The 26,624-nt window shown below is 49.1% G+C and overlaps 1 protein-coding gene across 2 annotated transcripts in view; it reads right to left on the bottom strand.

Moving 5' to 3' along the window:
• Positions 1-2,036: 2,036 nt before the first annotated feature.
• Positions 2,037-26,624, bottom strand: part of LOC121306113 (synaptogyrin-1-like) — a 29,582-nt gene continuing 4,994 nt past the window's right edge. The window contains exons 2-4 of one of the 2 annotated variants that reach the window (XM_041237827.1): positions 4,510-4,747; positions 4,008-4,153; positions 2,037-2,366 (exon numbers count right to left, since the gene is read on the bottom strand). In XM_041237827.1, coding sequence (XP_041093761.1) covers positions 2,169-2,366; positions 4,008-4,153; positions 4,510-4,747 — 582 coding nt within the window. In that variant the 3' untranslated portion in view covers positions 2,037-2,168. Of the gene's footprint in view, positions 2,367-2,822; positions 3,762-4,007; positions 4,154-4,509; positions 4,748-26,624 lie in introns of those variants that run through there. The other variant, XM_041237828.1, reaches the window with a different exon arrangement.

Below are 26,624 nucleotides of genomic sequence, written 5' to 3'. Positions count from 1 at the left end.
CACCCCTGAACGCTCAGAGACACCCCTGAACGCTCAGAGACACCCCTGAACGCTCAGAGACACCCCTGAACGCTCAGAGACAGCCCTGAACGCTCAGAGACACCCCTGAACGCTCAGAGACATCCTTGAACGCTCAGAGACATCCCTGAACGCTCAGAGACACCCCTGAACGCTCAGAGACATTCCTGAACGATCAGAGGTGTCTCTGGACACTTAAATCAGTGTTTTGCTGCAGTTATAATTTCAACGGTAACTTAAAACACAGCCTTGTATGGATTTGTATCGGCTTGAAGCGCTATGAGTCTGGCGCTGTGTCCTGTAACGGGTCGAGTAAACACTGGATCGCTTGATGCAAGTCTCTGTAACCCGAGTCCGCAGCCAGCTGCTCCTGCTCTGAGTTAACGTGGGGTACCTGTGGAAACACAGCGAGGCCGGCAAACAGTATCTGAGCCTTGCTCTCTGCACCCCTGGAGGCCCTCGAGGAGCTGAGCGGCCGTTCAAACGGGTTCTTCTCAAAACCCGCGCGAGATCGGCTGGAGGAGGAGGAGGAGGAGGAGGAAGAAGCTTCGCGCGCCTCGCTGCAGAGACGGGAAGGTTAGCAGCATTTTGACGCGTCTTTCCCTGGCACCTCGAAGGGTTAACGCAGGGCTTGTGGGTAATCTCATGCTGCGGTAGGGCAGCTTCGAGAAGCCAGCCCGCTGACGAAAGAGATCAGGAGAGATGTGTTTAAATGTTCTGTTCCCATGGTTACTCAGATCTTACAAGAAGTTTGATTTGCAGGTTTAAGGGCAGCTACCCTGCAGGGAAGGTGAATTCTAGCAACACACAGCAAGCCTGGGACTGCCAAAGGAAGCAGAGTAGAAAGGTGGGCATCAATACTGCAGCACCATGCTGCTCCTAGTCATTATAAAAACAGGGCAATGCTGTCCAATACAATGCAATGCGTATCAGGGGAGTGTGTGCTGATCCAGCCCCGCGCCCCTCAGACCCCCCCCCCCCCCCCCCCCCCCCCCCCCCCCCCCCCCCCCCCCCCCCCCTGGGGGAATTGGGAAGTCAAGTTCATTGCTTGGGCTCTCAGAGAGGCACCATTGCTCTACCCAGAGAGGCACCACACGGGTCATTCTGCACAAGGCAGCGCCCTTCTGGGTCAGAACTAATTCCAGTGCGTCGTTTCCATCGGACCACCAACAGGGGGCGGTAGAACCCTTTCAGTGGGGGGGGGGGCATGCAAAACAGCTCCCATTTAAGTGATGTGTGTTTACCAATATGAAATTGCTCTAACATTTTCAGACTTTTTGCTCAACCCTAACCCTAACTCCCCAGCCACTGCAGACGAAGGGGCAGCCTTGGTAAAAGAGATAGCTGCAGCTCCAAGTCAAAGGGGTCTCGCTGCCAAATCTCAAAACTCTTTCTCTGAGGGGCAACGGTTTTAGAAACCCGAATTGCTTGCACGCCCCCTGACTTTAGTTTGCTCCTTGCTGGGTAATAGAAAGCCAAGGGAGACGCCTCTTTGTCTAAAGAGCTAACCTGCGGGTATTTCTAACTCCACTGCGCATTGGGACTGCCCTGCTAGATGGTTGATGGAAACGATGCCTGCTTGCCCCTCCCCCTGAGTGAGGTCAGTAGTGCTGGCCCCTCCCCCTGAGTGAGGTCAGTAGTCCTGGCCCCTCCCCCTGAGTGAGGTCAGTAGTCCTGGCCCCTCCCCCTGAGTGAGGTCAGTAGTCCTGGCCCCTCCCCCTGAGTGAGGTCAGTAGTGCTGGCCCCTCCCCCTGAGTGAGGTCAGTAGTCCTGGCCCCTCCCCCTGAGTGAGGTCAGTAGTGCTGGCCCCTCCCCCTGAGTGAGGTCAGTAGTGCTGGCCCCTCCCCCTCAGTGAGGTCAGTAGTCCTGGCCCCTCCCCCTGAGTGAGGTCAGTAGTCCTGGCCCCTCCCCCTGAGTGAGGTCAGTAGTACTGCTGAGGTCAGTAGTCCTGGCCCCTCCCCCTGAGTGAGGTCAGTAGTCCTGAGTGAGGTCAGTAGTGCTGGCCCCTCCCCCTCAGTGAGGTCAGTAGTGCTGGCCCCTCCCCCTCAGTGAGGTCAGTAGTCCTGGCCCCTCCCCCTGAGTGAGGTCAGTAGTCCTGGCCCCTCCCCCTGAGTGAGGTCAGTAGTACTGCCCCCTCCCCCTCAGTGAGGTCAGTAGTCCTGGCCCTGGTAGCTGGGGGTTTCCTCCTGGTAAGGGGCGGCGGTGGGCGGGCTGTCCAGCTCGTCTCCTCCAGTGTAAGAGCTGTAGGGCAGCGAGGCGTCCTGGCTGGGATCCGTATAGTCCTGGGAGAAGAGAGCCGAGTCCGCCCCTAACCGGTACCTCTGGAACGCCAGGACGGACTGGGCAGCCTTCTCAAGGGAAGGGGAAAGCAATGCAGGGAGGGCAGACAGGTGAGAGGGTCAGGGTACAGTAAGGGTGAGACATGGGTTAGGGTTAGGTTCAGGGTCAGGTTCAGGGTTAGGGTCAGGGTTAGGGTACAGTAAGGATGAGACATGGGTTAGGGTTAGGTTCAATGTTATGGTTAGGTTCAGGGTCAGGGTCAGGGTCAGGGTTAGGGTTAGGGTCAGGGTTAGGGTACAGCAAGGATGAGACATGGGTTAGGAGGTAGGGTGTGTTTGTGGAGGGTAGGGGATGGGTTAGAGGAGGGGGAGAGGGAGAGGGAGGGAAAAGGATAGGGAGAGGGAGAGGGAGAGAGAGGGGGAGAGGAGAGGAGAGAGGGAGAGAGAGGGGGAGAGAGACAGAGAGGGGGAGAGGGAGAGAGCGAGGGAGGGGGAGAGGGAGAGAGCGAAGGAGGGGGAGAGAGAGAGAGAGAGAGAGGGAGAGGGGGAGACAGGGAGACAGAGGGAGAGAGGAAGGGAGACAGGGTAAAGAAGAAAAGAGAACAGCAGTTTGATTAGTGTGGTTAACACATCACGTTAGTCAGCTCAAGTCAAGGTGTCGGCCCTCATTAAAGCAGCATTCTCAACCCAAACCCCAGACCAGCGTCTCTCTGCCCTCTCGTCGCGGGAGAGGCACGCACGCCTTGGAAGAGTCGCACCCTCCTGGGACACGGTCCTGTTTCGCTGTGACAGTCCTACACCCAGCAAAGCTGTCTGCTTGCGAACTGGAATCCCACAGGAATGACACCCGCATATCTCCGGAACTTCCTCTGAGTTCTGAAGCCATTCCCAATGCAGCCCCGTCCGTTCATCAGCATTTGAAAACTCATCTTACCCCTCCACCCTCGTGAATTCACTGTCTGTTCTTCACTAATTCGCACCCCCTTACTCACACGCCAAGGGGCGAGGAGAAGTCGGCCGGGCGGGATTCAAAGACGAATGGCTTCAGAACTCAGATGACGTGGGGTTTTCACGAGTGTAATCCTGCGAGATTCGCCTGGAATCCGTTAGGAATTTTTGCGTCCGCTATTTGAAAGCGTCGCCAGGGTTCGTTGACTAATGACAGGTACGGCTGTGACGAACGTCCGGGCTAGAACAGATGGAACAATTGCTGGTGTTTCCAGACGTCTTGACACCCACCCACAGCACAGCAGCGTACGGCGCTTCGAGGTGAACAGAATTTGGGTTGGACCAACTCAGGGCGGGTTCCTAAGACTTGGACTGTACCAAGGCGCGAGAATTGCTGGTCGGAGGGGTGGTCAGGCCAGAGGGGGGGGGAGTGGGTCGGGGTGTGAAGAGTTTATTGGACTCTTCTTCAAACGAGATGCTCTTTAGCCTTTCAAGAGACAAGAACGCTTGGGCTCCCTGTGAAAACAAAGCCATGCAGGTCACAGGTTACTTTACAGAGAGAAATTCTCAACCTCAAAATAGTGGGATTTACTCCAGTCTGCAAAGTACAGGAGCAAAGGACTCGGGGAGAGAGGAGCTGGACCCCTTCAATAGAGAGTCCTTATCGGACACAGCAATGCTGTAGAAGGCTCAGCCCCTTCACTAGAGAGTCCTCCTTGCACACAGCTCCGCTCGAGAAGGCCCGTGGAAAGCGACTCTCACCCAGGTGAAGATGGAGAAGAAGGCGAAGGCGATGGCGGCTCTCGCTGCGTCCGCACCCTCCTGCAGGGGGTTGTCCTCCAGCTTTGACGCCTGCCACTGATTGGTCAGGAGACAGAAGCCCACGAACCACATGAAAGACCAGAACGCTGCGGGCGAGAGACACGGTAACACCAGCATTAACAATCCGATATGGAACATGGTGTTCAGTTCTGAACGCTGCAAAAAAGGACATTGCTGCTGTAGAAAAAGAGTGCGAGGAAGAGCGACCAGAATTATTCCGGGTTTAAAAGGCATGTCATATGCAGGCATTGTATTGTGTATGTATATATATACACACACAAACGCTAAACACACATGTTGCTGTGCAGAACGCTCCACAGATATCTAGTTTTTGCATATTTCCCCTCAGATTCGGTTTGCCTCTACTCATGGCTCTCTATCTCCCATACTCTGCTTGGGGTGCAGGCGTGGCTTTAGCTCTGCGGTGGGCGGGGCCACTCACCGGACACGCCCACGTCCGCCAGCACAGCTTTCTTGCGGTCCTTGACGCTGCTGATCTGAGGGAAGTAGACGTCGAGGGCGAGGAAGGCCAGGCAACACAGGAAGGCCAGGGTCCCCATGGTGACGCCATAGTTACAGGCACTGTGGTTCCGGTTGAAGATGCAGTGCTCCTCTGCCTCGTTCGGGCGATTCACATAGCCTTCGTTCACAATCGAGCCGAAAATCACCATGGAGAAAACCTGGGGGAGGGAGAGAGAGGAGAGAGGTTAGAGACACAGAGCGGGGGGGGGGGGGGAGGGGGAGAGGGGAGAGAGAGGGGGGTCTGGGTGGGACCCTATCCTGTGTCTCTCTCCTCCCTCTGTCCTCCCCTCCTCTCTCTCGCTGTCTCTCTATGGGAGAGAGAGGAGAGGGGGAGAGAGAGAGAGGAGAGAGAGAGGGGGAGAGAGAGAGAGAGGAGAGCCTCCTCTCCCCCTTCTCTCCAGATATCTCTGATGTGTCCTCTCCCCCCCTCCACTCTCTCATCTCCCCCTCTCTCTCTCTCCCGACTTAGAGAGAGAGAGAGAGAGGGAGGGGGAGGAGGAGAGGAGAGGAGGGAGAGAGAGAGGGGAGAGGGGGAGGGAGGAGAGAGAAATCTTCTGTGTCTCTCCCCCTGGGATCTCTCTACGGAGATCGAGAGAGGAGAGAGAGGTTAGAGACCACAGAGGGGGGGATTGATGTCTCCCCACCTCTCTCTCTCTCGGTGCATCTCCTTCCCCTTCTCTCTGTCTGTTCCCCCCAGGAGGGAGAGGGGAGGAGGAGAGAGAGGTTAGAGAGAGAGAGAGAGAGAGGGAGACAGAGAGGGAGAGGACACTCCTGAGGGCCAGAGTCTCTACAGCGAGCGAGGGGAGAGATGAGAGGGGAGGCGAAGAGGAGAGAGAGGGGGAGGAGGAGGGGGAGAGAGAGACAGAATAGACGGGGGTGAGAGGAGAGAGAGAGGTTAGAGACGAGCGAGACTGGGGGGATGGAGAGTCTCCCAAGTTAAGGAGAGAGGGGAGAGAAGGGGGAGTGTCGCTCGGGAGGGGGTGAGAGAGGGGTTAGAGATAGGAGAGAGAGAGGGGAGAGAGAGGGGAGAGAGAGAGAGAGGGAGAGAGAGAGAGAGAGAGGGAGAGAGAGAGAGAGAGAGAGGGGGAGAGAGGAGAGAGAGGGGGGAGGAGAGAGGGAGAGAGAGAGAAAGAGAGAGAGAGGGGGAGGGAGAGGGGAGAGAGGGGAGAGGAGAGAGAGGGAGGGAGAGAGGAGAGAGAGGAGAGAGAGAGAGAGAGGGGAGAGAGAGAGGGAGGAGAGAGAGAGAGAGAGAGGGGGGAGGAGGGGGGAGGAGAGAGAGAGAGAGAGAGTGAGAGAGGAGAGAGACAGACAGACAGAGAGAGGGAGAAGGAGAGAGAAAGAGAGACCGAGAGGGAGTCAGAGAGAGAGCTAGAGAGAGACAGAGAGAGAGAGAGAGAGAGAGAGAGAGAGAGAGAGAGAGAGAGAGAGAGAGAGAGGAGAGAGAGAGAGAGAGAGAAAGAGAGAAAGGTTTCAGGTCAAACTGCCTCCTCAGGCTTCAAATTAGACCCCCGTTTCTTTAACGTTGAGATGCAGGGCTGCCTTTCCAGATCCTCACGAATGAAATATAACACCGCTGTGTTTCAATGGGTGCAGATGGAAAGCTGAATTATTCAGACCGTCTGTCACACCATGAAAATTAATTTACAAAGTGTTTAATTATTAAAACACGCACCTTCAAACAGCTAGGCAGCCAAAACGAGACACAAAACCAAGAGGAACAACGAAGACACAGCAAATTAAATCCACACAGCTCTTCAAGATCAAACAGACACCCGCGTTTCCACCAAACGCACGAGCGAGAGGAGGCCCATCGGCCCATCGGCGCTCGCCAGGGTCCTTGAAACTGATTCACGTGAGAACTTTGTCAAGTTGTCTCCCTCAACAACATGACTAGACAGCCCATTCCACCCCCTCACCACTCTCTGTGTGAAGAAGAGTCAGCCCATTCCACCCCCTCACCACTCTCTGTGTGAAGAAGAGTCTCCTTCAACAACATGACTAGACAGCCCATTCCACCCCCTCACCACTCTCTGTGTGAAGAAGAGTCTCCTTCAACAACATGACTAGGTAACCCATTCCATCACCTCACCACTCTCTGTGTGAAGAAGAGTCTCCTTCAACAACATGACTAGACAGCCCATTCCACACCCTCACCACTCTCTGTGTGAAGAAGAGTCTCCTTCAACAACATGACTAGACAGCCCATTCCACCCCCTCACCACTCTCTGTGTGAAGAAGAGTCTCCTTCAACAACATGACTAGGTAACCCATTCCATCCCCTCACCACTCTCTGTGTGAAGAAGAGTCTCCTTCAACAACATGACTAGACAGCCCATTCCATCCCACCACCACTCTCTGTGTGAAGAAGAGTCTCCTTCAACAACATGACTAGACAGCCCATTCCACCCCCTCACCACTCTCTGTGTGAAGAAGAGTCTCCTTCAACAACATGACTAGACAGCCCATTCCACCCCCTCACCACTCTCTGTGTGAAGAAGAGTCTCCTTCAGCAACATGACTAGGTAACCCATTCCATCCCCTCACCACTCTCTGTGTGAAGAAGAGTCTCCTTCAGCAACATGACTAGGTAACCCATTCCATCCCCTCACCACTCTCTGTGTGAAGAAGAGTCTCCTTCAACAACATGACTAGGTAACCCATTCCATCCCCTCACCACTCTCTGTGTGAAGAAGAGTCTCCTTCAACAACATGACTAGACAGCCCATTCCACCCCCTCACCACTCTCTGTGTGAAGAAGAGTCTCCTTCAGCAACATGACTAGGTAGCCCATTCCACCCCCTCACCACTCTCTGTGTGAAGAAGAGTCTCCTTCAGCAACATGACTAGACAGCCCATTCCACCCCCTCACCACTCTCTGTGTGAAGAAGAGTCTCCTTCAACAACATGACTAGACAGCCCATTCCACCCCCTCACCACTCTCTGTGTGAAGAAGAGTCTCCTTCAGCAACATGACTAGGTAACCCATTCCATCCCCTCACCACTCTCTGTGTGAAGAAGAGTCTCCTTCAGCAACATGACTAGGTAACCCATTCCACCCCCTCACCACTCTCTGTGTGAAGAAGAGTCTCCTTCAACAACATGACTAGACAGCCCATTCCACCCCCTCACCACTCTCTGTGTGAAGAAGAGTCTCCTTCAACAACATGACTAGACAGCCCATTCCACACCCTCACCACTCTCTGTGTGAAGAAGAGTCTCCTTCAACAACATGACTAGACAGCCCATTCCACACCCTCACCACTCTCTGTGTGAAGAAGAGTCTCCTTCAACAACATGACTAGACAGCCCATTCCACACCCTCACCACTCTCTGTGTGAAGAAGAGTCTCCTTCAACAACATGACTAGACAGCCCATTCCACCCCCTCACCACTCTCTGTGTCTCCTTCCCTCTGAGTCTGTCTCCACTTATGCAGCTGTGTCCTCTGGTCCTGGCTTCTGTTCTGCGATATCGATAACGATATCAACTCCTTGTAAGATTTTAAAGACTTCAAATTATTTTTCGGCCTATCGGTCTCACTCGGCCATTGAAAGGTTTTCTTGGCTTTTTCCAGAGAAAAAACGACTAGAGACCCGGGCTTGACGTCTTTCTAAGGAAGTGGGACAGGGTCCAGACATCGGACCGGAAAGGGAGAATTGTAATGTCGGACCGCAAGGGGTTAAGGTCTCTAATTAAAAGCACAGAGTCCCATAACATTTTCACACACAAGTGCCTATTGCACCTGTCCTGAAATTCTCACCCCAGGAGGCGAGTTTATAAAGGACTCATGAAGGACACCTCTGCAGGGTTGACGTTCTGTCGGTTTTCAATGCTTTCCCTCGAATTTGGAGAAGTGCGTTACCAAGACGCAGCCTGCCTTATAAAACCAGTCACAGCATTGTATATACATTCACTGTATACACAGTCATTCACCCTAGATTCATTCCATATCCATTGTACGTTATAGGAGGCAGTGTGGGTCCAGCGGTTAACGAAACGGGCTCGGCACCAGCAGGACCCGGGTTCAAATCCCAGCTCAGCCCCTGACTCCCTGTGTGTGTGACCCCCGAGTCTCTGAACCCCCTTGCGCTGCGTCTTTGGGGTGAGGCGTTGTTGTAAGAGACTCTGCAGCTGATTCACAGCTCACACGCCCTGGTCTCTTGCAAAGCGTTTTGTGATGGTGCTCCGCTATGAAAGGCGCTATATAATGATTATTATTATTTTAAAAGCGGAGGAGGCCTATGATTGCTTGTTTGATTCCTAGCATGGTCTGTATCAGAGCTCTCTCTCTCTCTCTCTCTCTCTCTCTCTCTCTCTCTCTCTCTCTCTCTCTCTCTCTCTCTCTCTCTCAGCGAGGTCAATCAGACTGACCTCGCTTTCCTACAGCCCGTGAGATTGGAAACGCTCTCGAATTAGGAGTCTGAGAGTCACAAGACCAGGACCCCACGCGCTGGCTTCTACAATGCCTGCTTTCATCTCATTCCAGCTTGTGATTCGCAGTCAGCTACAATCTCGAGGGCTCGAGGCAGAAGACCTGAGGTGGGTCTACTTTTTAAAAAATAATCTTTTTTTGATGCTTGTGAGTTTTCAAGATCATGGACACTGAGAATCCCTCACAGCTCTCTGAAACTAGGACCGGAGGACACAGCTGGGAATGAAGTGGAGACAGGCTCAGGACAGAGGGAAGGAGACACTTCTTCACACAGAAAGTGGAGAGGGGGTGGAATGGGCCTGTTAAGTGATGCACAAGGACATCCCTATAAATATACAAAGATTTAAATCTGGAGAACATGTGACTGTAGAAACCATCCAAAGGAAAAAAAATCCCTAATGCAATACAAACGACTCAGCAGAATGATTATTCACACTCTGATAACCCTCAACAGACGGAGGCGAGCCGATTCGTGGCTGACTAGCAGGGAGCGTGTGTGGGAGACAGGCGACAACATGCTGGATTTAAATGTTCTAAAAGGAGATCTACTGTGCCCCTTTAACTCAACGCTGCTTCCCCATCAAAAAGTGTGATTTATTAACGTCACGCAATCAGGGAACAGCAGGCAGTGCAAGACAGTACAGCTTTAACTATTAAACACTGACCACTGAGCTACTGAAACCCACTGCCTTCCACACTGCAGCCCAGCGCTTTCTTTATCTAACCACTGAGCTCCTCAAACCCACTGCCTTCCACACTGCAGCCCAGCGCTTTCTTTATCTAACCACTGAGCTCCTCAAACCCACTGCCTTCCACACTGCAGCCCAGCGCTTTTTAAGTGCACCCTGGCTGCTCTCCCTGTCTTCCTCTCCCTCTCTCTCTCTCCCTCCCTCCCCCTCCCCCTCCCTCTCCCTCTTTCCCTCTCCCTCTCCCTCTCTCTCTCCTATCCAAGCTCTTGCACTGAATTAGAAACCTCGCCCCCCTTCACAATCCTGTCTCAGTCTCCATGACCTTCTGTCTTTCACAGTCACAAGACTCTCTGCAGAGAGCCTGCGCGTCGGGCCACAGCCCTTCAGCATCACACACACACACTGACTAACACTGACACACACACACACACACACACACACACACACACACACACACACACACACACACACACACACACACACACACACACACACACTGACACACACACACACACTGACACACACTGACACACACACTGACTACACTGACACACACACACACACACACTGACACACACACACACACACACACACACACACACACTGACACACACACACACACACACACACACACACACAACACACACACACACACACACACACACACACACACACACACACACACACACACACTCACACACACACACACACACACACACACACACACAGACACACACTGACACACACACACACACACACACACACACACACACACACTGACTAACACTGACACTGACACACACTCACACTCTGCAGTAGATCACTGTATCAGTGTTGTCGAAAGTCATTGTTGAAACCAAGAGTCACACTTTGCCTAGTAAACAATGAAGCACCGTCTTCAGGACAGCAAAGACTAAACAAAGACCCAAGCGAGCCAAAATCATTTTACTGTCCCACGAAACCAGCCGGCCGGCACTTCGGACTGACCGACTGTCCTGCGCCTACAACAGCCGAGGCAGCCAATCACAGGCTGCGGGCTCGACAAGAACTCGGACAGCAGCTCTCAACAGCAAACCCCAAACAGAGCGACACGGAGAGCCTGCTAACATTGCACCACTGTGCCGCTGACCTGCAGAAACCTGCAGAACAAAACCAACCACCGCCTTTTAAGCAGGTCTCTGCCGAGCGTTTATTAATAACACATGATGAGAAATGGAAATCTAGATCAATCGATTTCTGGTTTAAGTGCTGCCCGCGCCACACAGCAAGCTTTTTGGGTCAGCAAAATCTTCAGCATGACATCACGCGAGACACGGGACGTTTTCAAAGCCTCACCCCCAGCCCTTAACCCCTCCTGTTTGGGTTTCGGGGTCCGTTTGACCCGACTCTAGTTTCCAATCAGCTTGGATGCTTTCTGTATAATATTTGATGGCTTTTCCTAAGTTGGGGGTCACGAACTTACACACAGGAAACCTTTGAGATGTTTGTTTTTTCTAGAACAGGTCATGTGTACTAATAAGATGTTTGGGGTCACCGTGACCCCCCTGGCGTTTATCTGTGTAGATTTGTATTATTATTTCTGGGAATGGCCGCGCCTGTCTGGAGATATTTCTAAACACACACTCTATCTCCACAAGGCAGGGCCTCGTTTTCCCTGTCAGTGTTGCAACAGCATCTCCCTGGTAAAGACACTCCAGAATGAGAAGCTCCCAGGCTGGCAGTCAAAGAATCACTGCTCCTGGACTGAAAGAGCAGACAAGAGTCAAACCTTTTGCAAATAAAAACATTTCATCAATTTTAAGGCTGTTTTTAAACGAGTTTGAAATTGCATCAGGTCAATATGACCCAAAACATAACAGACGCACCTACATTGTGAACACAACAGGAAGGTTAATGAACTCTGACTTGTTTGAAGGAGACACAACCTTCACAAGACTTGGGCTGGTTTGCATGTTCCCAAGCAGATCAGTTTAAAAGGTCGTTCGACCCAGCGGAGCTCAGCCGGTCCCCAGCAGCTGATTCAGGACTCTTCAGCGATGCCAGCGATTCGGCACCGGCACCAGGGCCCGGTAACCCTTTCCACGCCCCCTGTGCGGATTCTCTACCCACGCCATTCCCCTGCTGACAGCGGCACAGCTATAACGGGCACAGCTGCACTCAGAGCGCCCCGGAGGAGGTTCCAAGGTTCTTATTTACTCGTTTATTTTTGAATAACATCCTTCGCATATTAATATTTGCAGATGTTAGACATGTGTATCATAACGCCAATGTGTATTTACAATGCTTCCCTGTGCTTTGCCAGACCTCTCTGTGCTTTACAATGCTTCCCTGTGCTTTACCAGACCTCTCTGTGCTTTACAATGCTTCCCTATGCTTTACCAGACCTCTCTGTGCTTTACAATGCTTCCCTGTGCTTTACCAGACCTCTCTGTGCTTTACCAGACCTCTCTGTGCTTTACAATGCTTCCCTGTGCTTTACCAGACCTCTCTGTGCTTTACAATGCTTCCCTATGCTTTACCAGACCTCTCTGTGCTTTACAATGCTTCCCTGTGCTTTACCAGACCTCTCTGTGCTTTACAATGCTTCCCTGTGCTTTACCAGACCTCTCTGTGCTTTACAATGCTTCCCTATGCTTTACCAGACCTCTCTGTGCTTTACAATGCTTCCCTATGCTTTACCAGACCTCTCTGTGCTTTACAATGCTTCCCTGTGCTTTACAACCTGCTTCCCTGTGCTTTACCAGACCTCTCTGTGCTTTACAATGCTTCCCTGTGCTTTACCAGACCTCTCTGTGCTTTACAATGCTTCCCTGTGCTTTACCAGACCTCTCTGTGCTTTACAATGCTTCCCTGTGCTTTACCAGACCTCTCTGTGCTTTACAATGCTTCCCTGTGCTTTACCAGACCTCTCTGTGCTTTACAATGCTTCCCTATGCTTTACCAGACCTCTCTGTGCTTTACAATGCTTCCCTATGCTTTACCAGACCTCTCTGTGCTTTACAATGCTTCCCTATGCTTTACCAGACCTCTCTGTGCTTTACAATGCTTCCCTATGCTTTACCAGACCTCTCTGTGCTTTACAATCTCTGTGCTTTACAATGCTTCCCTGTGCTTTACCAGACCTCTCTGTGCTTTACAATGCTTCCCTATGCTTTACCAGACCTCTCTGTGCTTTACAATGCTTCCCTGTGCTTTACCAGACCTCTCTGTGCTTTACAATGCTTCCCTGTGCTTTACCAGACCTCTCTGTGCTTTACAATGCTTCCCTGTGCTTTACCAGACCTCTCTGTTCTTTACAATGCTTCCCTGTGCTTTACCAGACCTCTCTGTGCTTTACAATGCTTCCCTATGCTTTACCAGACCTCTCTGTGCTTTACAATGCTTCCCTGTGCTTTACCAGACCTCTCTGTGCTTTACAATGCTTCCCTATGCTTTACCAGACCTCTCTGTGCTTTACAATGCTTCCCTATGCTTTACCAGACCTCTCTGTGCTTTACAATGCTTCCCTATGCTTTACCAGACCTCTCTGTGCTTTACAATGCTTCCCTATGCTTTACCAGACCTCTCTGTGCTTTACAATGCTTCCCTGTGCTTTACCAGACCTCTCTGTGCTTTACAATGCTTCCCTATGCTTTACCAGACCTCTCTGTGCTTTACAATGCTTCCCTGTGCTTTACCAGACCTCTCTGTGCTTTACAATGCTTCCCTATGCTTTACCAGACCTCTCTGTGCTTTACAATGCTTCCCTATGCTTTACCAGACCTCTCTGTGCTTTACAATGCTTCCCTATGCTTTACCAGACCTCTCTGTGCTTTACAATGCTTCCCTATGCTTTACCAGACCTCTCTGTGCTTTACAATGCTTCCCTGTGCTTTACCAGACCTCTCTGTGCTTTACAATGCTTCCCTATGCTTTACCAGACCTCTCTGTGCTTTACAATGCTTCCCTGTGCTTTACCAGACCTCTCTGTGCTTTACAATGCTTCCCTATGCTTTACCAGACCTCTCTGTGCTTTACAATGCTTCCCTGTGCTTTACCAGACCTCTCTGTGCTTTACAATGCTTCCCTATGCTTTACCAGACCTCTCTGTGCTTTACAATGCTTCCCTGTGCTTTACCAGACCTCTCTGTGCTTTACAATGCTTCCCTATGCTTTACCAGACCTCTCTGTGCTTTACAATGCTTCCCTATGCTTTACCAGACCTCTCTGTGCTTTACAATGCTTCCCTGTGCTTTACCAGACCTCTCTGTGCTTTACAATGCTTCCCTATGCTTTACCAGACCTCTCTGTGCTTTACAATGCTTCCCTATGCTTTACCAGACCTCTCTGTGCTTTACAATGCTTCCCTATGCTTTACCAGACCTCTCTGTGCTTTACAATGCTTCCCTATGCTTTACCAGACCTCTCTGTGCTTTACAATGCTTCCCTATGCTTTACCAGACCTCTCTGTGCTTTACAATGCTTCCCTATGCTTTACCAGACCTCTCTGTGCTTTACAATGCTTCCCTATGCTTTACCAGACCTCTCTGTGCTTTACAATGCTTCCCTATGCTTTACCAGACCTCTCTGTGCTTTACAATGCTTCCCTATGCTTTACCAGACCTCTCTGTGCTTTACAATGCTTCCCTATGCTTTACCAGACCTCTCTGTGCTTTACAATGCTTCCCTATGCTTTACCAGACCTCTCTGTGCTTTACAATGCTTCCCTGTGCTTTACCAGACCTCTCTGTGCTTTACAATGCTTCCCTATGCTTTACCAGACCTCTCTGTGCTTTACAATGCTTCCCTATGCTTTACCAGACCTCTCTGTGCTTTACAATGCTTCCCTATGCTTTACCAGACCTCTCTGTGCTTTACAATGCTTCCCTATGCTTTACCAGACCTCTCTGTGCTTTACAATGCTTCCCTATGCTTTACCAGACCTCTCTGTGCTTTACAATGCTTCCCTATGCTTTACCAGACCTCTCTGTGCTTTACAATGCTTCCCTATGCTTTACCAGACCTCTCTGTGCTTTACAATGCTTCCCTGTGCTTTACCAGACCTCTCTGTGCTTTACAATGCTTCCCTATGCTTTACCAGACCTCTCTGTGCTTTACAATGCTTCCCTGTGCTTTACCAGACCTCTCTGTGCTTTACAATGCTTCCCTATGCTTTACCAGACCTCTCTGTGCTTTACAATGCTTCCCTATGCTTTACCAGACCTCCTGTGCTTTACAATGCTTCCCTATGCTTTACCAGACCTCTCTGTGCTTTACAATGCTTCCCTATGCTTTACCAGACCTCTCTGTGCTTTACAATGCTTCCCTATGCTTTACCAGACCTCTCTGTGCTTTACAATGCTTCCCTGTGCTTTACCAGACCTCTCTGTGCTTTACAATGCTTCCCTATGCTTTACCAGACCTCTCTGTGCTTTACAATGCTTCCCTATGCTTTACCAGACCTCTCTGTGCTTTACAATGCTTCCCTATGCTTTACCAGACCTCTCTGTGCTTTACAATGCTTCCCTATGCTTTACCAGACCTCTCTGTGCTTTACAATGCTTCCCTATGCTTTACCAGACCTCTCTGTGCTTTACAATGCTTCCCTGTGCTTTACCAGACCTCTCTGTGCTTTACAATGCTTCCCTATGCTTTACCAGACCTCTCTGTGCTTTACAATGCTTCCCTATGCTTTACCAGACCTCTCTGTGCTTTACAATGCTTCCCTGTGCTTTACCAGACCTCTCTGTGCTTTACAATGCTTCCCTATGCTTTACCAGACCTCTCTGTGCTTTACAATGCTTCCCTGTGCTTTACCAGACCTCTCTGTGCTTTACAATGCTTCCCTGTGCTTTACCAGACCTCTCTGTGCTTTACAATGCTTCCCTATGCTTTACCAGACCTCTCTGTGCTTTACAATGCTTCCCTATGCTTTACCAGACCTCTCTGTGCTTTACAATGCTTCCCTATGCTTTACCAGACCTCTCTGTGCTTTACAATGCTTCCCTATGCTTTACCAGACCTCTCTGTGCTTTACAATGCTTCCCTATGCTTTACCAGACCTCTCTGTGCTTTACAATGCTTCCCTATGCTTTACCAGACCTCTCTGTGCTTTACAATGCTTCCCTATGCTTTACCAGACCTCTCTGTGCTTTACAATGCTTCCCTATGCTTTACCAGACCTCTCTGTGCTTTACAATGCTTCCCTGTGCTTTACCAGACCTCTCTGTGCTTTACAATGCTTCCCTATGCTTTACCAGACCTCTCTGTGCTTTACAATGCTTCCCTATGCTTTACCAGACCTCTCTGTGCTTTACAATGCTTCCCTATGCTTTACCAGACCTCTCTGTGCTTTACAATGCTTCCCTATGCTTTACCAGACCTCTCTGTGCTTTACAATGCTTCCCTATGCTTTACCAGACCTCTCTGTGCTTTACAATGCTTCCCTATGCTTTACCAGACCTCTCTGTGCTTTACAATGCTTCCCTATGCTTTACCAGACCTCTCTGTGCTTTACAATGCTTCCCTATGCTTTACCAGACCTCTCTGTGCTTTACAATGCTTCCCTGTGCTTTACCAGACCTCTCTGTGCTTTACAATGCTTCCCTGTGCTTTACCAGACCTCTCTGTGCTTTACAATGCTTCCCTATGCTTTACCAGACCTCTCTGTGCTTTACAATGCTTCCCTGTGCTTTACCAGACCTCTCTGTGCTTTACAATGCTTCCCTGTGCTTTACCAGACCTCTCTGTGCTTTACAATGCTTCCCTATGCTTTACCAGACCTCTCTGTGCTTTACAATGCTTCCCTATGCTTTACCAGACCTCTCTGTGCTTTACAATGCTTCCCTATGCTTTACCAGACCTCTCTGTGCTTTACAATGCTTCCCTGTGCTTTACCAGACCTCTCTGTGCTTTACAATGCTTCCCTATGCTTTACCAGACCTCTCTGTGCTTTACAATGCTTCCCTGTGCTTTACCAGACCTCTCTGTGCTTTACAATGCTTCCCTATGCTTTACCAGACCTCTCTGTGCTTTACAATGCTTCCCTATGCTTTACCAGACCTCTCTGTGCTTTACAATGCTTCCCTATGCTTTACCAGACCTCTCTGTGCTTTACAATGCTTCCCTATGCTTTACCAGACCTCTCTGTGCTTTACAATGCTTCCCTATGCTTTACCAGACCTCTCTGTGCTTTACAATGCTTCCCTATGCTTTACCAGACCTCTCTGTGCTTTACAATGCTTCCCTGTGCTTTACCAGACCTCTCTGTGCTTTACAATGCTTCCCTATGCTTTACCAGACCTCTCTGTGCTTTACAATGCTTCCCTATGCTTTACCAGACCTCTCTGTGCTTTACAATGCTTCCCTATGCTTTACCAGACCTCTCTGTGCTTTACAATGCTTCCCTATGCTTTACCAGACCTCTCTGTGCTTTACAATGCTTCCCTATGCTTTACCAGACCTCTCTGTGCTTTACAATGCTTCCCTATGCTTTACCAGACCTCTCTGTGCTTTACAATGCTTCCCTATGCTTTACCAGACCTCTCTGTGCTTTACAATGCTTCCCTATGCTTTACCAGACCTCTCTGTGCTTTACAATGCTTCCCTATGCTTTACCAGACCTCTCTGTGCTTTACAATGCTTCCCTATGCTTTACCAGACCTCTCTGTGCTTTACAATGCTTCCCTATGCTTTACCAGACCTCTCTGTGCTTTACAATGCTTCCCTATGCTTTACCAGACCTCTCTGTGCTTTACAATGCTTCCCTATGCTTTACCAGACCTCTCTGTGCTTTACAATGCTTCCCTGTGCTTTACCAGACCTCTCTGTGCTTTACAATGCTTCCCTGTGCTTTACCAGACCTCTCTGTGCTTTACAATGCTTCCCTGTGCTTTACCAGACCTCTCTGTGCTTTACAATGCTTCCCTATGCTTTACCAGACCTCTCTGTGCTTTACAATGCTTCCCTATGCTTTACCAGACCTCTCTGTGCTTTACAATGCTTCCCTATGCTTTACCAGACCTCTCTGTGCTTTACAATGCTTCCCTATGCTTTACCAGACCTCTCTGTGCTTTACAATGCTTCCCTGTGCTTTACCAGACCTCTCTGTGCTTTACAATGCTTCCCTATGCTTTACCAGACCTCTCTGTGCTTTACAATGCTTCCCTATGCTTTACCAGACCTCTCTGTGCTTTACAATGCTTCCCTATGCTTTACCAGACCTCTCTGTGCTTTACAATGCTTCCCTATGCTTTACCAGACCTCTCTGTGCTTTACAATGCTTCCCTATGCTTTACCAGACCTCTCTGTGCTTTACAATGCTTCCCTATGCTTTACCAGACCTCTCTGTGCTTTACAATGCTTCCCTATGCTTTACCAGACCTCTCTGTGCTTTACAATGCTTCCCTATGCTTTACCAGACCTCTCTGTGCTTTACAATGCTTCCCTATGCTTTACCAGACCTCTCTGTGCTTTACAATGCTTCCCTATGCTTTACCAGACCTCTCTGTGCTTTACAATGCTTCCCTATGCTTTACCAGACCTCTCTGTGCTTTACAATGCTTCCCTATGCTTTACCAGACCTCTCTGTGCTTTACAATGCTTCCCTATGCTTTACCAGACCTCTCTGTGCTTTACAATGCTTCCCTATGCTTTACCAGACCTCTCTGTGCTTTACAATGCTTCCCTATGCTTTACCAGACCTCTCTGTGCTTTACAATGCTTCCCTATGCTTTACCAGACCTCTCTGTGCTTTACAATGCTTCCCTATGCTTTACCAGACCTCTCTGTGCTTTACAATGCTTCCCTATGCTTTACCAGACCTCTCTGTGCTTTACAATGCTTCCCTGTGCTTTACCAGACCTCTCTGTGCTTTACAATGCTTCCCTGTGCTTTACCAGACCTCTCTGTGCTTTACAATGCTTCCCTGTGCTTTACCAGACCTCTCTGTGCTTTACAATGCTTCCCTATGCTTTACCAGACCTCTCTGTGCTTTACAATGCTTCCCTGTGCTTTACCAGACCTCTCTGTGCTTTACAATGCTTCCCTATGCTTTACCAGACCTCTCTGTGCTTTACAATGCTTCCCTATGCTTTACCAGACCTCTCTGTGCTTTACAATGCTTCCCTGTGCTTTACCAGACCTCTCTGTGCTTTACAATGCTTCCCTGTGCTTTACCAGACCTCTCTGTGCTTTACAATGCTTCCCTGTGCTTTACCAGACCTCTCTGTGCTTTACAATGCTTCCCTATGCTTTACCAGACCTCTCTGTGCTTTACAATGCTTCCCTATGCTTTACCAGACCTCTCTGTGCTTTACAATGCTTCCCTATGCTTTACCAGACCTCTCTGTGCTTTACAATGCTTCCCTATGCTTTACCAGACCTCTCTGTGCTTTACAATGCTTCCCTATGCTTTACCAGACCTCTCTGTGCTTTACAATGCTTCCCTGTGCTTTACCAGACCTCTCTGTGCTTTACAATGCTTCCCTGTGCTTTACCAGACCTCTCTGTGCTTTACAATGCTTCCCTATGCTTTACCAGACCTCTCTGTGCTTTACAATGCTTCCCTGTGCTTTACCAGACCTCTCTGTGCTTTACAATGCTTCCCTATGCTTTACCAGACCTCTCTGTGCTTTACAATGCTTCCCTATGCTTTACCAGACCTCTCTGTGCTTTACAATGCTTCCCTATGCTTTACCAGACCTCTCTGTGCTTTACAATGCTTCCCTATGCTTTACCAGACCTCTCTGTGCTTTACAATGCTTCCCTATGCTTTACCAGACCTCTCTGTGCTTTACAATGCTTCCCTATGCTTTACCAGACCTCTCTGTGCTTTACAATGCTTCCCTATGCTTTACCAGACCTCTCTGTGCTTTACAATGCTTCCCTGTGCTTTACCAGACCTCTCTGTGCTTTACAATGCTTCCCTATGCTTTACCAGACCTCTCTGTGCTTTACAATGCTTCCCTATGCTTTACCAGACCTCTCTGTGCTTTACAATGCTTCCCTGTGCTTTACCAGACCTCTCTGTGCTTTACAATGCTTCCCTGTGCTTTACCAGACCTCTCTGTGCTTTACAATGCTTCCCTATGCTTTACCAGACCTCTCTGTGCTTTACAATGCTTCCCTATGCTTTACCAGACCTCTCTGTGCTTTACAATGCTTCCCTATGCTTTACCAGACCTCTCTGTGCTTTACAATGCTTCCCTATGCTTTACCAGACCTCTCTGTGCTTTACAATGCTTCCCTGTGCTTTACCAGACCTCTCTGTGCTTTACAATGCTTCCCTATGCTTTACCAGACCTCTCTGTGCTTTACAATGCTTCCCTGTGCTTTACCAGACCTCTCTGTGCTTTACAATGCTTCCCTATGCTTTACCAGACCTCTCTGTGCTTTACAATGCTTCCCTATGCTTTACCAGACCTCTCTGTGCTTTACAATGCTTCCCTGTGCTTTACCAGACCTCTCTGTGCTTTACAATGCTTCCCTATGCTTTACCAGACCTCTCTGTGCTTTACAATGCTTCCCTATGCTTTACCAGACCTCTCTGTGCTTTACAATGCTTCCCTATGCTTTACCAGACCTCTCTGTGCTTTACAATGCTTCCCTATGCTTTACCAGACCTCTCTGTGCTTTACAATGCTTCCCTATGCTTTACCAGACCTCTCTGTGCTTTACAATGCTTCCCTGTGCTTTACCAGTCCTCTCTGTGCTTTACAATGCTTCCCTATGCTTTACCAGACCTCTCTGTGCTTTACAATGCTTCCCTGTGCTTTACCAGCCCTCTCTGTGCTTTACAATGCTTCCCTGTGCTTTACCAGACCTCTCTGTGCTTTACAATGCTTCCCTGTGCTTTACCAGACCTCTCTGTGCTTTACAATGCTTCCCTATGCTTTACCAGACCTCTCTGTGCTTTACAATGCTTCCCTATGCTTTACCAGACCTCTCTGTGCTTTACAATGCTTCCCTGTGCTTTACCAGACCTCTCTGTGCTTTACAATGCTTCCCTGTGCTTTACCAGACCTCTCTGTGCTTTACAATGCTTCCCTATGCTTTACCAGACCTCTCTGTGCTTTACAATGCTTCCCTGTGCTTTACCAGCCCTCTCTGTGCTTTACAATGCTTCCCTATGCTTTACCAGACCTCTCTGTGCTTTACAATGCTTCCCTATGCTTTACCAGACCTCTCTGTGCTTTACAATGCTTCCCTATGCTTTACCAGACCTCTCTGTGCTTTACAATGCTTCCCTGTGCTTTACCAGACCTCTCTGTGCTTTACAATGCTTCCCTGTGCTTTACCAGACCTCTCTGTGCTTTACAATGCTTCCCTGTGCTTTACCAGACCTCTCTGTGCTTTACAATGCTTCCCTATGCTTTACCAGACCTCTCTGTGCTTTACAATGCTTCCCTGTGCTTTACCAGACCTCTCTGTGCTTTACAATGCTTCCCTATGCTTTACCAGACCTCTCTGTGCTTTACAATGCTTCCCTATGCTTTACCAGACCTCTCTGTGCTTTACAATGCTTCCCTGTGCTTTACCAGACCTCTCTGTGCTTTACAATGCTTCCCTATGCTTTACCAGACCTCTCTGTGCTTTACAATGCTTCCCTATGCTTTACCAGACCTCTCTGTGCTTTACAATGCTTCCCTATGCTTTACCAGACCTCTCTGTGCTTTACAATGCTTCCCTATGCTTTACCAGACCTCTCTGTGCTTTACAATGCTTCCCTGTGCTTTACCAGACCTCTCTGTGCTTTACAATGCTTCCCTATGCTTTACCAGACCTCTCTGTGCTTTACAATGCTTCCCTGTGCTTTACCAGACCTCTCTGTGCTTTACAATGCTTCCCTGTGCTTTACCAGACCTCTCTGTGCTTTACAATGCTTCCCTATGCTTTACCAGACCTCTCTGTGCTTTACAATGCTTCCCTGTGCTTTACCAGACCTCTCTGTGCTTTACAATGCTTCCCTGTGCTTTACCAGACCTCTCTGTGCTTTACAATGCTTCCCTGTGCTTTACCAGACCTCTCTGTGCTTTACAATGCTTCCCTATGCTTTACCAGACCTCTCTGTGCTTTACAATGCTTCCCTATGCTTTACCAGACCTCTCTGTGCTTTACAATGCTTCCCTGTGCTTTACCAGACCTCTCTGTGCTTTACAATGCTTCCCTGTGCTTTACCAGACCTCTCTGTGCTTTACAATGCTTCCCTATGCTTTACCAGACCTCTCTGTGCTTTACAATGCTTCCCTGTGCTTTACCAGACCTCTCTGTGCTTTACAATGCTTCCCTATGCTTTACCAGACCTCTCTGTGCTTTACAATGCTTCCCTATGCTTTACCAGACCTCTCTGTGCTTTACAATGCTTCCCTATGCTTTACCAGACCTCTCTGTGCTTTACAATGCTTCCCTATGCTTTACCAGACCTCTCTGTGCTTTACAATGCTTCCCTGTGCTTTACCAGACCTCTCTGTGCTTTACAATGCTTCCCTATGCTTTACCAGACCTCTCTGTGCTTTACAATGCTTCCCTGTGCTTTACCAGACCTCTCTGTGCTTTACAATGCTTCCCTGTGCTTTACCAGACCTCTCTGTGCTTTACAATGCTTCCCTATGCTTTACCAGACCTCTCTGTGCTTTACAATGCTTCCCTATGCTTTACCAGACCTCTCTGTGCTTTACAATGCTTCCCTGTGCTTTACCAGACCTCTCTGTGCTTTACAATGCTTCCCTATGCTTTACCAGACCTCTCTGTGCTTTACAATGCTTCCCTATGCTTTACCAGACCTCTCTGTGCTTTACAATGCTTCCCTATGCTTTACCAGACCTCTCTGTGCTTTACAATGCTTCCCTGTGCTTTACCAGACCTCTCTGTGCTTTACAATGCTTCCCTATGCTTTACCAGACCTCTCTGTGCTTTACAATGCTTCCCTATGCTTTACCAGACCTCTCTGTGCTTTACAATGCTTCCCTATGCTTTACCAGACCTCTCTGTGCTTTACAATGCTTCCCTGTGCTTTACCAGACCTCTCTGTGCTTTACAATGCTTCCCTATGCTTTACCAGACCTCTCTGTGCTTTACAATGCTTCCCTGTGCTTTACCAGACCTCTCTGTGCTTTACAATGCTTCCCTGTGCTTTACCAGACCTCTCTGTGCTTTACAATGCTTCCCTGTGCTTTACCAGACCTCTCTGTGCTTTACAATGCTTCCCTGTGCTTTACCAGACCTCTCTGTGCTTTACAATGCTTCCCTGTGCTTTACCAGACCTCTCTGTGCTTTACAATGCTTCCCTATGCTTTACCAGACCTCTCTGTGCTTTACAATGCTTCCCTATGCTTTACCAGACCTCTCTGTGCTTTACAATGCTTCCCTATGCTTTACCAGACCTCTCTGTGCTTTACAATGCTTCCCTATGCTTTACCAGACCTCTCTGTGCTTTACAATGCTTCCCTATGCTTTACCAGACCTCTCTGTGCTTTACAATGCTTCCCTATGCTTTACCAGACCTCTCTGTGCTTTACAATGCTTCCCTTTGCTTTACCAGACCTCTCTGTGCTTTACAATGCTTCCCTGTGCTTTACCAGACCTCTCTGTGCTTTACAATGCTTCCCTGTGCTTTACCAGACCTCTCTGTGCTTTACAATGCTTCCCTATGCTTTACCAGACCTCTCTGTGCTTTACAATGCTTCCCTATGCTTTACCAGACCTCTCTGTGCTTTACAATGCTTCCCTATGCTTTACCAGACCTCTCTGTGCTTTACAATGCTTCCCTGTGCTTTACCAGACCTCTCTGTGCTTTACAATGCTTCCCTATGCTTTACCAGACCTCTCTGTGCTTTACAATGCTTCCCTATGCTTTACCAGACCTCTCTGTGTTTACAATGCTTCCCTATGCTTTACCAGACCTCTCTGTGCTTTACAATGCTTCCCTGTGCTTTACCAGACCTCTCTGTGCTTTACAATGCTTCCCTATGCTTTACCAGACCTCTCTGTGCTTTACAATGCTTCCCTATGCTTTACCAGACCTCTCTGTGCTTTACAATGCTTCCCTATGCTTTACCAGACCTCTCTGTGCTTTACAATGCTTCCCTATGCTTTACCAGACCTCTCTGTGCTTTACAATGCTTCCCTATGCTTTACCAGACCTCTCTGTGCTTTACAATGCTTCCCTGTGCTTTACCAGACCTCTCTGTGCTTTACAATGCTTCCCTATGCTTTACCAGCCCTCTCTGTGCTTTACAATGCTTCCCTGTGCTTTACCAGACCTCTCTGTGCTTTACAATGCTTCCCTGTGCTTTACCAGACCTCTCTGTGCTTTACAATGCTTCCCTATGCTTTACCAGACCTCTCTGTGCTTTACAATGCTTCCCTGTGCTTTACCAGACCTCTCTGTGCTTTACAATGCTTCCCTATGCTTTACCAGACCTCTCTGTGCTTTACAATGCTTCCCTATGCTTTACCAGACCTCTCTGTGCTTTACAATGCTTCCCTATGCTTTACCAGACCTCTCTGTGCTTTACAATGCTTCCCTATGCTTTACCAGACCTCTCTGTGCTTTACAATGCTTCCCTATGCTTTACCAGACCTCTCTGTGCTTTACAATGCTTCCCTGTGCTTTACCAGCCCTCTCTGTGCTTTACAATGCTTCCCTATGCTTTACCAGACCTCTCTGTGCTTTACAATGCTTCCCTATGCTTTACCAGACCTCTCTGTGCTTTACAATGCTTCCCTGTGCTTTACCAGACCTCTCTGTGCTTTACAATGCTTCCCTATGCTTTACCAGACCTCTCTGTGCTTTACAATGCTTCCCTATGCTTTACCAGACCTCTCTGTGCTTTACAATGCTTCCCTGTGCTTTACCAGACCTCTCTGTGCTTTACAATGCTTCCCTGTGCTTTACCAGACCTCTCTGTGCTTTACAATGCTTCCCTGTGCTTTACCAGACCTCTCTGTGCTTTACAATGCTTCCCTGTGCTTTACCATACCTCTCTGTGCTTTACAATGCTTCCCTGTGCTTTACCAGACCTCTCTGTGTTTTACAATGCTTCCCTGTGCTTTACCAGGCCTCTCTGTGCTTTACAATGCTTCCCTGTGCTTTACCAGACCTCTCTGTGCTTTACAATGCTTCCCTGTGCTTTACCAGCCCTCTCTGTGCTTTACAATGCTTCCCTGTGCTTTACCAGCCCTCTCTGTGTTTACAATGCTTCCCTATGCTTTACCAGACCTCTCTGTGCTTTACAATGCTTCCCTGTGCTTTACCAGACCTCTCTGTGCTTTACAATGCTTCCCTGTGCTTTACCAGACCTCTCTGTGCTTTACAATGCTTCCCTATGCTTTACCAGACCTCTCTGTGCTTTACAATGCTTCCCTGTGCTTTACCAGCCCTCTCTGTGCTTTACAATGCTTCCCTATGCTTTACCAGCCCTCTCTGTGCTTTACAATGCTTCCCCCTGTGCTTTACCAGACCTCTCTGTGCTTTACAATGCTTCCCTATGCTTTACCAGACCTCTCTGTGCTTTACAATGCTTCCCTATGCTTTACCAGTCCTCTCTGTGCTTTACCAGACCTCTCTGTGCTTTACAATGCTTCCCTGTGCTTTACCAGACCTCTCTGTGCTTTACAATGCTTCCCTATGCTTTACCAGACCTCTCTGTGCTTTACAATGCTTCCCTGTGCTTTACCAGACCTCTCTGTGTTTTACAATGCTTCCCTATGCTTTACCAGACCTCTCTGTGCTTTACAATGCTTCCCTGTGCTTTACCAGCCCTCTCTGTGCTTTACAATGCTTCCCTGTGCTTTACCAGACCTCTCTGTGCTTTACAATGCTTCCCTATGCTTTACCAGACCTCTCTGTGCTTTACAATGCTTCCCTATGCTTTACCAGACCTCTCTGTGCTTTACAATGCTTCCCTATGCTTTACCAGACCTCTCTGTGCTTTACAATGCTTCCCTATGCTTTACCAGCCCTCTCTGTGCTTTACAATGCTTCCCTGTGCTTTACCAGACCTCTCTGTGCTTTACAATGCTTCCCTATGCTTTACCATACCTCTCTGTGCTTTACAATGCTTCCCTGTGCTTTACCAGACCTCTCTGTGCTTTACAATGCTTCCCTATGCTTTACCAGACCTCTCTGTGCTTTACAATGCTTCCCTGTGCTTTACCAGACCTCTCTGTGCTTTACAATGCTTCCCTGTGCTTTACCAGACCTCTCTGTGCTTTACAATGCTTCCCTATGCTTTACCAGACCTCTCTGTGCTTTACCAGACCTCTCTGTGCTTTACAATGCTTCCCTGTGCTTTACCAGACCTCTCTGTGCTTTACAATGCTTCCCTGTGCTTTACCAGCCTCTCTGTGTTTTACAATGCTTCCCTGTGCTTTACCAGACCTCTCTGTGCTTTACAATGCTTCCCTGTGCTTTACCAGACCTCTCTGTGCTTTACAATGCTTCCCTATGCTTTACCAGACCTCTCTGTGCTTTACAATGCTTCCCTATGCTTTACCAGACCTCTCTGTGCTTTACAATGCTTCCCTGTGCTTTACCAGACCTCTCTGTGCTTTACAATGCTTCCCTATGCTTTACCAGACCTCTCTGTGCTTTACAATGCTTCCCTGTGCTTTACCAGACCTCTCTGTGCTTTACAATGCTTCCCTATGCTTTACCAGACCTCTCTGTGCTTTACAATGCTTCCCTGTGCTTTACCAGACCTCTCTGTGCTTTACAATGCTTCCCTATGCTTTACCATACCTCTCTGTGCTTTACAATGCTTCCCTGTGCTTTACCAGACCTCTCTGTGCTTTACAATGCTTCCCTATGCTTTACCAGACCTCTCTGTGCTTTACAATGCTTCCCTGTGCTTTACCAGTCCTCTCTGTGTTTACAATGCTTCCCTGTGCTTTACCAGTCCTCTCTGTGTTTACAATGCTTCCCTGTGCTTTACCA

This window comes from Polyodon spathula, chromosome 46 (genome assembly GCF_017654505.1).
Source record: "Polyodon spathula isolate WHYD16114869_AA chromosome 46, ASM1765450v1, whole genome shotgun sequence".
Lineage (NCBI taxonomy): Eukaryota > Metazoa > Chordata > Actinopteri > Acipenseriformes > Polyodontidae > Polyodon > Polyodon spathula.
The sequence above is the reverse complement of the archived record's forward strand: the minus strand, read 5'-3'. Positions and strand labels throughout refer to the sequence as shown.